General features: G+C 34.3%; 3 protein-coding genes across 9 annotated transcripts in view; 2 read left to right on the forward strand and 1 right to left on the reverse strand.

Annotated features, from left to right (window-relative positions):
• Window positions 1-4,832: 4,832 nt before the first annotated feature.
• Window positions 4,833-5,444, forward strand: LOC135127639 (RNA-binding protein 48). Its single transcript, XM_064054161.1, has one exon. The coding sequence runs from the start codon at window positions 4,907-4,909 to the stop codon at window positions 5,324-5,326; it is 420 nt and encodes a 139-aa protein (XP_063910231.1). The 5' UTR covers window positions 4,833-4,906; the 3' UTR covers window positions 5,327-5,444.
• On the reverse strand, window positions 5,347-7,815 carry LOC135127628 (WD repeat-containing protein CG11141). 3 transcript variants are annotated; one of them, XM_064054146.1, is made up of 6 exons: window positions 7,438-7,815; window positions 7,109-7,393; window positions 6,512-7,014; window positions 5,794-6,461; window positions 5,669-5,749; window positions 5,347-5,621 (listed from the first exon to the last, which is right to left on the reverse strand). In XM_064054146.1, the coding sequence occupies exons 1-6, from the start codon at window positions 7,654-7,656 to the stop codon at window positions 5,515-5,517; spliced, it is 1,863 nt and encodes a 620-aa protein (XP_063910216.1). In that variant the 5' UTR covers window positions 7,657-7,815; the 3' UTR covers window positions 5,347-5,514. The 3 variants fall into 3 exon arrangements, with proteins under 3 accessions (XP_063910216.1, XP_063910215.1, XP_063910217.1); XM_064054145.1 differs by having other exon boundaries at window positions 6,512-7,026; XM_064054147.1 differs by having other exon boundaries at window positions 5,437-5,621; window positions 5,664-5,749; window positions 6,512-7,026.
• Window positions 7,816-8,014: 199 nt separating this feature from the next.
• The window catches only part of LOC135127627 (probable ATP-dependent RNA helicase DHX35), a 104,396-nt gene continuing 98,220 nt past the window's right edge, over window positions 8,015-14,190 (forward strand). For 2 of the 5 annotated variants that reach the window (XM_064054138.1, XM_064054139.1), the window contains exons 1-2: window positions 8,015-8,233; window positions 8,292-8,683. In XM_064054138.1, coding sequence (XP_063910208.1) covers window positions 8,435-8,683 — 249 coding nt within the window. In that variant the 5' untranslated portion in view covers window positions 8,015-8,233; window positions 8,292-8,434. Of the gene's footprint in view, window positions 8,234-8,291; window positions 8,684-9,661; window positions 9,783-14,190 lie in introns of those variants that run through there. The other 3 variants (XM_064054142.1, XM_064054143.1, XM_064054140.1) reach the window with 3 other exon arrangements.

Raw genomic sequence — 14,190 nt, forward strand, 5'->3', positions numbered from 1 at the left:
TTCGAAACAAGAAATTAAAAACCTGTTATTGAGTATCGCATTGTTCAAAGAATACTATGCATATTAAGAAAAAAGGGCAATTATATAAACAGTATTTCAATTGTGATGATTTATTTTTCCTTAGAAACTTAAAACACGTTTAAAATGGTATTTTTTTAAGGAAATATGGATTTTGCAATTAGGCTCCGCCCCTGGGTCTGCCAACGAATGAAAACTGCATTGCTATTTAGATCAGGGCAGGTATGGGTGGGGCCTAACCTTTGGCTTTATTTTTCTTAATATACATAGCATTCTTTGAACAATGCGATACTCAAAAACAGGTTTTCCATTTGAAATAACGATTTTGCAGTTAAGCTCCGCCCCTCGGCTTACGACGATTAAAAAAGAAAATCATCAGAATTGAGATAGGGCGGGTGGGCGGGGCTTATATTTTGCCTTTTTTTTTCTTAACATACATTGCCATTTTTTCACAACAGGAAACGTAGAACAAGGTTAAAATGGTACATTTTTGCAATTATGGGGCGGAGCCTAATTAGAAAATCGATATTTCCTTATACAAATTTTCCATTTTAAACATATTTTAAGTTTCATGTTGTGAAAAAAAGTCTACACATATTAAAACACAAAAACAAAATGTCAAAATCACTGGAATGAAGAGAGGGTGGGTGGGCGGGGCTATTGTTTGTTCATAAAAGATCTGTGGCAAAAAGTTAAATTTAACCCCACCCACCCACCCGTTCTCTTTTTTTTTTAGAAATAAAAAAAATGTTATATCAAATAAGTAGTATATCAAAATAAATAAGACTGATTTTGGTAAATGACTGAACAATATTAAGAGTAATCACTGGAATGAAGAGAGGGTGGGTGGGCGGGGCTATTGTTTGTCTATAAAAGATTCTGTAAGAAAATGTTAAATTTAGCCCCGCCCACCCACCCGTTCTCTTTTTTTTTTAGAAATAAAAAAATGTTATATCAAATAAGTAGTATATCAAAATAAATAAGACTGATTTTGGTAAATGACTGAACAATATTAAGAGTAATCACAGGAATGAAGAGAGGGTGGGTGGGCGGGACAACTGTTTTATTATAAAAGATTCTTTTGGAAAATGTTAAATATAGCCCCGCCCACCCACCCGTTCTCTATTTTTTTTTCAGAAATAAGAAAAAAATGTTATATCAAATAAGCAGTATATCAAAATAAATAAGACTGATTTTGGTGAATGACTCAACAATATTCAGAGTAATCACTGGACTGAAGAGAGGGTGGGTAGGCGGGGCTACTGTTTGATTATAAAAGATTCTATTGGAAAAAGTTAAATTTAGCCCCGCCCACCCACCCGTTCTCTATTTTTTTTTCAGAAATAAGAAAAAAATGTTATATCAAATAAGTAGTATATCAAAATAAATAAGACTGATTTTGGTAAATAACTGAACAATATTAAGAGTAATCACTGGAATGAAGAGAGGGTGGGTGGGCGGGGCTACTGTTTGATTATAAAACATTCTGTGGGAAAATGTCAAATTTAGCCCCGCCCACCCACCCGTTCTCTCTTTTTTTTTAGAAATAAGAAAAAAAATGTTATATCAAATAAGTAGTAGGTATATCAAAATAAATAAGACTAATTTTGGTAAATGACTGAACAATATTTAGAGTAATCACTGGAATGAAGAGAGGGTGGGTGGGTTGGGCTATTGTTTTTTCATTAAAGATTCTGTAGGAAAATGTTAAATTTAACCCAATCCACCCACCAGCTTTCTTTTTTTTTTCAGAAATAAGAAAAAATGTAATATCAAATTAGTAGTATAACAAAATAAATAAGACTGATTTCGATAAATAACTGAACAATATTAAGAGTAATCACTGGACTAAAGAGAGGGTGGGTGGGCGGGGCTACTATTTGATTATAAAAGATTCTGTTGGAAAATGTTAAATTTAACCCCACCCACCCACCAGCTTTCTTTTTTTTTTCAGAAATAAGAAAAAATGTAATATCAAATTAGTAGTATAACAAAATAAATAAGACTGATTTTGGTAAATGACTGAACAATATTAAGAGTAATCACTGGAATGAAGAGAGGGTGGGTGGGCGGGGCTATTGTTTGTCTATAAAAGATTCTGTAAGAAAATGTTAAATTTAGCCCCGCCCACCCACCCGTTCTCTTTTTTTTTTTAGAAATAAAAAAAATGTTATATCAAATAAGTAGTATATCAAAATAAATAAGACTGATTTTGGTAAATGACTGAACAATATTAAGAGTAATCACTGGAATGAAGAGAGGGTGGGTGGGCGGGGCTACTGTTTGATTATAAAAGATTCTGTTGGAAAAAGTTAAATTTAGCCCCGCCCACCCACCCGTTCTCTATTTTTTTTTCAGAAATAAGAAAAAAATGTTATATCAAATAAGCAGTATATCAAAATAAATCAATAAGACTGATTTTGGTGAATGACTCAACAATATTAAGAGTAATCACTGGACTGAAGAGAGGGTGGGTAGGCGGGGCTACTGTTTGATTATAAAAGATTCTATTGGAAAAAGTTAAATTTAGCCCCGCCCACCCACCCGTTCTCTATTTTTTTTTTCAGAAATAAGAAAAAAATGTTATATCAAATAAGTAGTATATCAAAATAAATAAGACTGATTTTGGTAAATAACTGAACAATATTAAGAGTAATCACTGGAATGAAGAGAGGGTGGGTGGGCGGGGCTACTGTTTGATTATAAAACATTCTGTGGGAAAATGTCAAATTTAGCCCCGCCCACCCACCCGTTCTCTCTTTTTTTTTAGAAATAAGAAAAAAAATGTTATATCAAATAAGTAGTAGGTATATCAAAATAAATAAGACTGATTTTGGTAAATGACTGAACAATATTTAGAGTAATCACTGGAATGAAGAGAGGGTGGGTGGGTTGGGCTATTGTTTTTTCATTAAAGATTCTGTAGGAAAATGTTAAATTTAACCCAATCCACCCACCCGTTCTTTATTTTTTCAGAAATAAGAAAAAAATGTCATAGTAAATAAGTAGTACAACAAAATAAATAAGACTGATTTCGATAAATAACTGAACAATATTAAGAGTAATCACTGGACTAAAGAGAGGGTGGGTGGGCGGGGCTACTATTTGATTATAAAAGATTCTGTTGGAAAATGTTAAATTTAACCCCACCCACCCACCAGCTTTCTTTTTTTTTCAGAAATAAGAAAAAATGTAATATCAAATTAGTAGTTTAACAAAATAAATAAGACTGATTTTGGTAAATGACTGAACAATATTAAGAGTAATCACTGGAATGAAGAGAGGGTGGGTGGGCGGGGCTATTGTTTGTCTATAAAAGATTCTGTAAGAAAATGTTAAATTTAGCCCCGCCCACCCACCCGTTCTCTTTTTTTTTTAGAAATAAAAAAAATGTTATATCAAATAAGTAGTATATCAAAATAAATAAGACTGATTTTGGTAAATGACTGAACAATATTAAGAGTAATCACTGGAATGAAGAGAGGGTGGGTGGGCGGGGCTACTGTTTGATTATAAAAGATTCTGTTGGAAAAAGTTAAATTTAGCCCCGCCCACCCACCCGTTCTCTATTTTTTTTTCAGAAATAAGAAAAAAATGTTATATCAAATAAGCAGTATATCAAAATAAATCAATAAGACTGATTTTGGTGAATGACTCAACAATATTAAGAGTAATCACTGGACTGAAGAGAGGGTGGGTAGGCGGGGCTACTGTTTGATTATAAAAGATTCTATTGGAAAAAGTTAAATTTAGCCCCGTCCACCCACCCGTTCTCTATTTTTTTTTCAGAAATAAGAAAAAAATGTTATATCAAATAAGTAGTATATCAAAATAAATAAGACTGATTTTGGTAAATAACTGAACAATATTAAGAGTAATCACTGGAATGAAGAGAGGGTGGGTGGGCGGGGATATTGTTTTCCTATAAAAGATTCTGTGGGAAAATGTCAAATTTAGCCCCGCCCACCCACCCGTTCTCTCTTTTTTTTTAGAAATAAGAAAAAAAATGTTATATCAAATAAGTAGTAGGTATATCAAAATAAATAAGACTGATTTTGGTAAATGACTGAACAATATTTAGAGTAATCACTGGAATGAAGAGAGGGTGGGTGGGTGGGGCTATTGTTTTTTCATTAAAGATTCTGTAGGAAAATGTTAAATTTAACACAATCCACCCACCCGTTCTTTATTTTTTCAGAAATAAGAAAAAAATGTTATAGTAAATAAGTAGTATAACAAAATAAATAAGACTGATTTTGGTAAAGAACTGAACAATATTAAGAGTAATCACTGGAATGAAGAGAGGGTGGGTGGGCGGGGATATTGTTTTCCTATAAAAGATTCTGTGGGAAAATGTTAAATTTAGCCCCACTCACCCACCCGTTCTATCTTTTTTTTCAGAAATATGAAAAAAATGTCATAGTAAATAAGTAGTATAACAAAATAAATAAGACTGATTTTGATAAATATTTAACTGAACAATATCAAGAGTAATCACTGGACTGAAGAGAGGGTGGGTGGGCGGGGCTACTGTTTGATTATAAAAGATTCTGTTGGAAAAAGTTAAATTTAGCCCCGCCTACCCTCCCGTTCTCTCTTTTTTTTTTTAGAAATAAGAAAAAAAATGTTATATAAAATAAGTAGTAAATCAAAATAAATAAGACTGATTTTGGTAAATGACTGAACAATATTAAGAGTAATCACTGGAATGAAGAGATTATTAACACTACTTTATTTTGACCATTTGCAGAACTTTTGTTCTTGCTAGGGTTTTTTGTTTTTTAAATTTTATGTTTCACGACAAAGACAGAACGATTCAACATAACCTTACTTTTTTGTTTATCATTTGAACTCTGTGATTTGACATGGTCTTTGTGGTGCGGTTAATATGAAGGAAGTGAAGCACCACAGGCAGCAAAATCTGTGTGAAACGCGGCCCGCGTACCGACAAGGTCGCAAACTAACGGCCGTCAAGTCTTACACAGTCACCGCGGAGTCCCAACATCTCTTCATCTACGGAGTCCCCAAAATCCAGTTGTTCAGCGAGCTGAAGACTCTGTGTTCCAAGTACGGGAAGATCGTAAAAATTCATTTAGTAGCGGACCACAAAACTGAGATTTTCACCGAGTGTTACCACGTAGTGTATGAAAGTGTTGAAGTTGCAAAGAGGGCGAAGCGCCAGTTGGACACTCGGTCGTTTTACGGGGGGCTGCTGCACGTGTGTTACACCCCCGAGTTCGAGACGGTGGAAGAAACTAGGAATAAGTTGCTTTCAAGGGCGCAGGGGATTTTGAACTATAAGGGTTAACATTTTCATTACTTTATTTAGTTACATTCTGTAATTTCCCTAATTAACAGGTGAGTGAATCTGTAGCTTGAGTACTTGTACAAAATGCAGTCTTTAAAAATATAATTGAGTTATTGCACACTGTGTTTATTATGGACAGTTTTAGAGACGCTCAACACAAATGACTAGTAACAATACCTCACAATAAATTACACGATTTCCCAGTCAGTCAACGACGTGTCAGACAAAGAATTATCATTTTTGACGTTCAGCTGAATGTCTGCCAGTTTCCAGTCATTTGGAATGTTTAAGCATGCTGCAACAAATGGGTTAGGGTAACCCCAAACAAGAGTCCAACCTTACCAGGGGGTACATCTTTGATAACAGGACTTTTACTAGAAGGTTCCTCATCAATTTCCACACATTCAATATCATCCACATTACCTAATAAAAGTTTTAAATTCAGCAATCCCGAAAGTAAAACTCACCTAAATTCAAAGCAGCCTCTTCTTCCGGTGCATCTTCAACCTCATCACAGTCGTTTTCGTGCAATTTATCCAACGAGATTTTCACTTTATCCAAATTTAAAATATCAGCAAGAATTTTCTCTTTGTATTCAATATCGTTCTGAATGGACTCTGGGCTCCTCAAGTCCGGTAAAACCCCCACCGAACTCAAAGTCATCAAGGTCGGTTTGATGTAACCGTCCTTTTCCTCAGAACTATTCGAACTCAAACTAATAGTACTGGCAGACATTTTCTTTCTATGTTTCGTCTGCCGGAACAAAATTTTCTCGCTGAATTGTTGTTTACCAATATCGTTGAACTTTTTCTCAATTTCCGGGTTGACAATCCGCGATTTGATTGGAGATTCTTTCGCTTCTTCGGCGTTCATTATAAGAGAGTTGTCCGTATGGATGTTCACGTCACTTGTGCTATCCAGGAATGGAGACATAGCCGGGATGATACTAGAAGTCTGGAGTTTGTTCGTGATATCTTTGATTGATGACGTTATAGGGAGAAAAGCGCTGGAGACTGGAGACGCCGAATTAACATCAACGTCTGGGTGCTGCTCTGGCCTGTACGACACCCTAATAATACTCCGCTCCTCCTCAAGCACGAAAATTTCATCCCTATACGTCGCCACCCACAACACACTACAACAACAAAATTAGTTTCGGGAACATTCTATTTCAAGGGGGCGCACTTCCTGAAGTGACTCATCGTCTCTAAAACGGTCATTTTCTCAGGATCAAGCACGTAAATCACGTCGTTATTGTAAGTCAAGAGGAGATTATCGTTGAATGGGAGCAAAACCCCGAACGACGGCTCTTTTTGGGGTTTGAGCATCTTCAAATTCCTCGAAATTGGGTTGATAATTGGCACCTCCGAACACTCCTTTTTTAGCAAGTCTTTAAACAACAGAGTCTTGTTGACGTTGCCGTCGTAATCCGCCACCCAAATTCGCAGACCTGGACGAGTACAATACAAAACCGCGTCTGTAGTTTTGGGGCCACTTTGATAAATAACGCCCCCGAAAGGCCCCAGTATCTTCCTGTCTTTTTTCCCGACTTGACAAACCTTCCACTTTTCCTGTCTCTGGCAGATGATGCTGCGGTACGTCGTCGAGACTAGCAGCCGCTGCTGACTGTAACTCAGCTGAACAACTTCATACGACTCGTTCAGAATTTCCATCGATTTGCAAATGTGCTTCAATTCAAACTTGGAATGAGTGAAATCACAAAAAATAAAACACAGGTGTAAATTTGTGACCTTATGCTACAAACAAGACTGAAAAAATTACCATGTAGAAGTCGATTTCCGTTAGAACAATGCAGCCCCCTTTATCCCCCGAGAACAACTTCATCCCATTTTTAGCCCACTCGATCGCCGTGATCGGCGATTTGTGTAAATCCGTCACGGTGTACCTCTCCACTTGCTTCCCTTTCGGTTTCAAGCTCTCTGGAATGCAATCCGGGTGCGACTTCGGTATTTGGAAAATATTTATACTCCCGTCGTTGCTGCCGCAAGCCACCATGTAGTCCACAGTCGAGATGATTTTAACGACTGTGACTTGCACATTCTGCTTCTACGAACAATCATTAGGTTGGTTAAAGCTTGAAGGGTACGTACTTCGCAGCGGAGCCTCTGCAAATCCTTCTTTTTTCGGTCGTACCAAAACACAACCCCCAGATTCGTCCCCAGGGCCAGAAATTCAGGCAACACGTCGAGACAGGTGAGCTTCACATCTTGGGTGAAGAAGCCGTTGGGGAGCTTCGACGGCAGTTTGTTAAACAAGTCGGTCAGGGGGGCCCATTCCTTCAAGCTGTTGTAGGTGTCATATGTTGCCATTTTCGCGGATCGGGGGCTCAGAGGGGCGCGCGCATTTCAAAAACGGCGGCATAACAGGTCATAAAAACGTAAACAAATAAATGTGGGATTAAAAACGCTAAAAAGTTTTTTAATTGTGTACTTCGCAGTGACACTTGGAGTGTCACTGTAGTGGCTAGAAGTCCCACTGGATCGAATGGAGTGTCGAACAAAAATTACAAATAGTTACAAAAATAAGTAAAATAAGTGTGAAAGTGTGAATCATACGCACTTAAACAACATAATAATGTGAAAGACTGGTAAAAGTAAAAGTGGCCACAAAGTCGGCTATTCGAACTGGTGGCGGTTATGCGTCGTGAGGCGCTTTGGTGATATCTAGGGACTTTCACGTCGCCTTTTTCCTCCAGTCAGTTTTTTTGATTGATGGGCTGTGAATCATTTTCTTGCATCAGTGTTTTTATTTTTAACTTTGGTGATAAAGTCTCAATTGCTACGTAAACTCTTCCAGAAAGCCCCCTCCTGGTGTACCTAACAGCCGCACTGTTTTCCAGCCGCGTCATAAATTTTAAATTCGAATGACCTAGACCATACATGCGCCGTAAGTACGAATTCCTCGGCCCGAAAAGGCAATTTCTAAATAAAACTCGGCGCTCCAGATATGCCGCCGTCGAAGACGTCCTCCAGTTACCATCGCCGACCCTGAGCTGGTGACCCAAATGTAGAGGTTAGGATTCCGTCTGGAAATGGTGCGATAAGCCGTGCTCAGTGATCAAATTGGGGGAAAACAAGCCTAATCGTAATGAGTGATTTCAAACCAAGGTTCCTAAAACCATCAGAAACATCAAGCTTCCTAGACAGAAACGACTCCTCACTCGCGGACAGCACCGATTTTATTTATAACAGACATCTGTCCCAGTCAATTCAAACCCAGCGACAGAAATTGCCCATTTTCAATAACAGAAACCACGTTTTGTTTCTGCTGGAGAAGTTCCAGACGCTGGTGCTAGTGGGGGAGACCGGGTGCGGAAAGAGCACACAAATTCCGCAGGTGAGTTATTTTTATAAATTTAATTGAGTGGGTAAATATCGCTTGTGTTTATTTATGATGCTAAAAATAGGTCAGAGTATTGTTTTTTTTTTGAAGTGGGGCTTGTTTAAAAGTTGAAGCTTTTAGCTAATTTTAAAGTAATGAGAGTCGTTCCTGATGTTTTAATTAATTAAATGACGGGACGCTTTTAGTATTATTAACTCTTGAAAGAGTGAAGCTCTTGTGGAGGATTCATCACTGTCGGGTTTATCTATGCAAATTTTGCTCTTTCATATGACCTAATTTTTTCGTAGTCGCATTTGAACCCAAATTAAATTCTTGTGTGCACACATCGCCTTCAAGCTTTTGATGACGTCACGCTACAAACGCCAAGAATGTGAAATATATTGTGTATTGATAAAGCCCTCTGAGAATTTAAACAACGCCGACTACGTGATGAACATGTTTAATCCAACAATGCATATTAAACGAAACCAATATCCATCTGACGTAATCCCCACTAATGTTCGTTAATTGTACAGTTAGTGGGCGCCGCCTCATTATCCAACTTTTTAATCCATTTTTTTACCATTAGAACTCCGACTTCCACTAATCGTCTGCATGTTTCTGGAACTGTTCGCTTCGGACTTCGTTTTTTCCATTACCGATTTCCACGAATTTTCCGCTCTAAATTGAGTCCGTACCATCACATAAAAAATGAATTAATTACACCACACCATCAAAATGAAATTAGCGGTGTGTCAAGGTCGGAAATACGATTTACGGGCATTAGAATAGGATTGATGATTAAATCAATAGTCATGACAAGACATGTGAAAAATAAATAAGGGTAGGCTTGTACAAACATGGAAAAGAGGTGAATGAGTTCGTCGATTAATTGAATTTGATGTGGAAATGCGCATCGATAAAGTAAGCGAGCTCTATCAACGACACTATTATTTTTAGTAGATTAGCTGTTCTGCACGCTTGCTTTGGAAATACAGTGTTAACATAACGTGCGTGCATAGTAAACATACGACAATTATTAGTTGTGGTTGAAAATAATAAGTCGCTGGTAATATCGGGAAGAGTTATTGTTTGGTGGTAGTTTGATGTAATGGTATGTTATTTGTGATGGGGTTGTGTCGGATTTTTACGCTAGATAAATAAGGTTCGCGTCGATTTATTTAGAAATTATTCCCTGTTATCGTTAATTTTAATTGCAAATGGTTTTTGAACTGTAACAATGGATAGTTCTATGTGCGGTATATTTTTAAACACATTTGCAATTCATCGCAATTAGTTTTAATTGTTTATTATTTTACCTTGGTTTTTATTGTCTTTTTTTCTAATATAGAGAATAACGTGTGTAGATAGAAGGGTTGAATCATAGATTAATATAGATGCGACATACAGGCTGATTTTGCAAAACCACCCTTATTGACATTGGATTAATTCTTTATTTGTGTTTTATACTAGCAAAACGTCTTAAACTAAGTATATTGTTGAAATCGTGTTCTACATATTTTGTATGAATTTTTTTTAAATGTTGTTAGTAACAATTTTTGTGGTTGTTTTCGATACACTATATGATATTAACAGTGAGAAAAAAATAACAATTAAAATAATCGAAAAATCGAGAAATCTAATAATCGAAAAATCGAAATCTTAAAAAATCGTAAAACCGAAACATTGAAAAATCGAAATATGGAAGAACTGAAAATCGAAAAAATGTAAAATTTAAAAACCGAATAACGAAAAATCGAGAAGTCGAAACTCCCAAATTTAAAAAATCGGATAACTGAGAAATCGAAAAATCAAAAGATCAAGAAATCGTGGAGTCGAAAAGTCGAAGAATTGAGAAACCGAAAAGTTAAAAATTGAACAATTTATAAATTGAGAAATTGACAATCAAAATATCGAAAAATCGAAAAGTGATGAAGTCGAAAAATCGAGAAACAAAAAGTTAAAAGTTGAACAATCAAATTCGATAAATCGCGAATGAGAAATTAACAAATCGAAAAATTGAAAAACAGAACATCTAAAACCAGGAAGTCGAAAAATAGAAAGATTAAGCAATCGAAAAATTGAAAAATCGAAAAAGTAAAAAAAAACGACACATCGAAAACTCCAGAAGCCAAAAGTCGAAGAATCAAAATATTGAAAAATTCCAAAACTGAAATATCCAAAAACTGAGAACCTAAAAAGTCGAAGAATTGAGCAGTAGAAAAATCCAAAAAGCGAAGTCGAAAAATTGAAACCTTGAAAATATTAAAAAATATAAAAATCAAAAACCCGAAAAATCGAAAAATTAAAGAATTGAACAGGAATATCGAAACCCTCGAAAGTCAAGAAATGGGAAAATCAAAACATCGATTAATTGAAAAAACGACAATTGAAAAGCAGAAAATCTAAAACCGGGAAGTCGAAAAATCGATTGATTAAGAAATCAAAACATTTGAAAAATTCGAAAACTTGAAAAACTGAAATATCGAACAACTGAAATGAAAAATGAGAAATCGAAAAATCTAAAATTCCAAATATTGAAAAATTAAAAAATCAAAAAACCGAAAAATATAAAATTTAAAAATCGAAAAATTGGAAAAACGACAATTGTTTTTTTTTCCAATTTATAGATAAATAATTCATTTACTCAGCCAAAGAACATAGAGAAGCGTCATAGTTTAAATTAAATGACCGTTGAGGACTCCTCGACTTATTTTGGCAACAGTGTTTGTTTCTAACTAAGAAAAAGTATCATAATATTTTTAACGATGCGTTTTACTTTCGACAAATTGACACTAGATTTACCGAAATTTTAATTTGGGGACTTTTCAGTTTACTCCTATTTATTATTCAATTTTTGGATTTTACTATTTTTCAATTTTTGACTTTTATAAACTCTTTATTTGTCGATTTTTCAGGTTTTTGGTTTTTCAATTTTTCTATTTTTTCAGGTTTCGATCTTTCAACTGCACTTTTTTGATTTTTCGATTTCTCAATTTTTCAATTTTTTAATTTCTCAGTTTTTGGACATTTCAGTTTTGGGATTTTTCAGTTTACTTATTACTCAATTTTTCCATCTTACGATTTTGCAGGTTTTTGATTTTTCCATTTTTTTAAGGTTTCCATAATTCGACTTCAATTTTTCGATTTTTCAATTAATCGATGCTTCCCAACTTGACTTTCGAGGGTTTCGATATTCCTGTTCTTCAATTCTTTAATTTTTCGATTTTTCAGGTTTTTGATTTTCATTTTTTAGTTTTTTTTAAAGTTTCGATTTTTCGACTTTACTTTTTGGATTCTTCGATTGCTCAATTTTTCGACTTTTTAGATTCTCAGTTTTTGGATATTTCAGTTTTTCGATATTGCAGTTTTGGGATTTTTCAATATTTCGATTCTTCGACTTTTAGATTATTGGCTCCTGAAACACAGAAAATCAAAAACCGGGAAGTCGAAAAATCGAAAGATTAAGCAATCGAAAAATTGAAAAATCGAAAAAATAAAAAAAAACGACACATCGAAAACTCCAGAAGCCAAAAATCGAAAAGTCGAAGAATCAAAATATTGAAAAATTCCAAAACTGAAATATCCAAAAACTGAGAACCTAAAAAGTCGAAGAATTGAGCAGTAGAAAAATCCAAAAAGCGAATTCGAAAAATTGAAACCTTGAAAATATTAAAAAATATAAAAATCAAAAACCCGAAAAATCGAAAAATTAAAGAATTGAACAGGAATATCGAAACCCTCGAAAGTCAAGAAATGGGAAAATCAAAACATCGAAAAATTGGAAAAACGACAATTGAAAAACAGAAAATCAAAAACCGGGAAGTCGAAAAATCGAAAGATTAAGCAATCGAAAAATTGAAAAATCGAAAAAGTAAAAAAAAACGACACATCGAAAACTCCAGAAGCCAAAAATCGAAAAGTCGAAGAATCAAAATATTGAAAAATTCCAAAACTGAAATATCCAAAAACTGAGAACCTAAAAAGTCGAAGAATTGAGCAGTAGAAAAATCCAAAAAGCGAAGTCGAAAAATTGAAACCTTGAAAATATTAAAAAATATAAAAATCAAAAACCCGAAAAATCGAAAAATTAAAGAATTGAACAGGAATATCGAAACCCTCGAAAGTCAAGAAATGGGAAAATCAAAACATCGAAAAATTGGAAAAACGACAATTGAAAAACAGAAAATCAAAAACCGGGAAGTCGAAAAATCGAAAGATTAAGCAATCGAAAAATTGAAAAATCGAAAAAGTAAAAAAAAACGACACATCGAAAACTCCAGAAGCCAAAAATCGAAAAGTCGAAGAATCAAAATATTGAAAAATTCCAAAACTGAAATATCCAAAAACTGAGAACCTAAAAAGTCGAAGAATTGAGCAGTAGAAAAATCCAAAAAGCGAAGTCGAAAAATTGAAACCTTGAAAATATTAAAAAATATAAAAATCAAAAACCCGAAAAATCGAAAAATTAAAGAATTGAACAGGAATATCGAAACCCTCGAAAGTCAAGAAATGGGAAAATCAAAACATCGATTAATTGATAAAACGACAATTGAAAAGCAGAAAATCTAAAACCGGGAAGTCGAAAAATCGATTGATTAAGAAATCAAAACATTTGAAAAATTCGAAAACTTGAAAAACTGAAATATCGAACAACTGAAATGAAAAATCGAGAAATGGAAAAATCTAAAATTTCAAATATTGAAAAATTAAAATATCAAAAAACCGAAAAATATAAAATTTAAAAATCGAAAAATTGGAAAAACGACAATTGAAACACAGAAAATCAAAAACCGGGAAGTCGAAAAATCGAAAGATTAAGCAATCGAAAAATTGAAAAATCGAAAAAGTAAAAAAAACGACACATCGAAAACTCCAGAAGCCAAAAATCGAAAAGTCGAAGAATCAAAATATTGAACAATTCCAAAACTGAAATATCCAAAAACTGAGAACCTAAAAAGTCGAAGAATTGAGCAGTAGAAAAATCCAAAAAGCGAAGTCGAAAAATTGAAACCTTGAAAATATTAAAAAATATAAAAATCAAAAACCCGAAAAATCGAAAAATTAAAGAATTGAACAGGAATATCGAAACCCTCGAAAGTCAAGAAATGGGAAAATCAAAACATCGATTAATTGAAAAAACGACAATTGAAAAGCAGAAAATCTAAAACCGGGAAGTCGAAAAATCGATTGATTAAGAAATCAAAACATTTGAAAAATTCGAAAACTTGAAAAACTGAAATATCGAACAACTGAAATGAAAAATCGAGAAATGGAAAAATCTAAAATTTCAAATATTGAAAAATTAAAATATCAAAAAACCGAAAAATATAAAATTTAAAAATCGAAAAATTGGAAAAACGACAATTGAAACACAGAAAATCAAAAACCGGGAAGTCGAAAAATCGAAAGATTAAGCAATCGAAAAATTGAAAAATCTAAAAGTAAAAAAAAACGACACATCGAAAACTCCAGAAGCCAAAAATCGAAAAGTCGCAGAATCAAAATATTGAAAAATTCCA

The sequence above is a fragment of the Zophobas morio genome, unplaced genomic scaffold (assembly GCF_036711695.1).
Source record: "Zophobas morio isolate AGI-343-1 ecotype UQ-CSIRO unplaced genomic scaffold, CSIRO_AGI_Zmor_V1 ptg000012l, whole genome shotgun sequence".
NCBI classification, from domain to species: domain Eukaryota; kingdom Metazoa; phylum Arthropoda; class Insecta; order Coleoptera; family Tenebrionidae; genus Zophobas; species Zophobas morio.

Bases quoted from the DNA above. Each gene is read 5' to 3' on its own strand.
- LOC135127639 (XM_064054161.1), top strand. From the start codon at position 4,907: ATGAAGGAAGTGAAGCACCACAGGCAGCAAAATCTGTGTGAAACGCGG.
- LOC135127628 (XM_064054145.1), bottom strand. From the start codon at position 7,656: ATGGCAACATATGACACCTACAACAGCTTGAAGGAATGGGCCCCCCTG. The intron at 7,027-7,108 runs GTAATTTTTTCA...ACTCATTCCAAG, and splicing joins CGGAAATCGACTTCTACATG to TTTGAATTGAAGCACATTTG. The intron at 5,622-5,668 runs GTAAGGTTGGAC...CATTTGTTGCAG, and splicing joins TATCAAAGATGTACCCCCTG to CATGCTTAAACATTCCAAAT.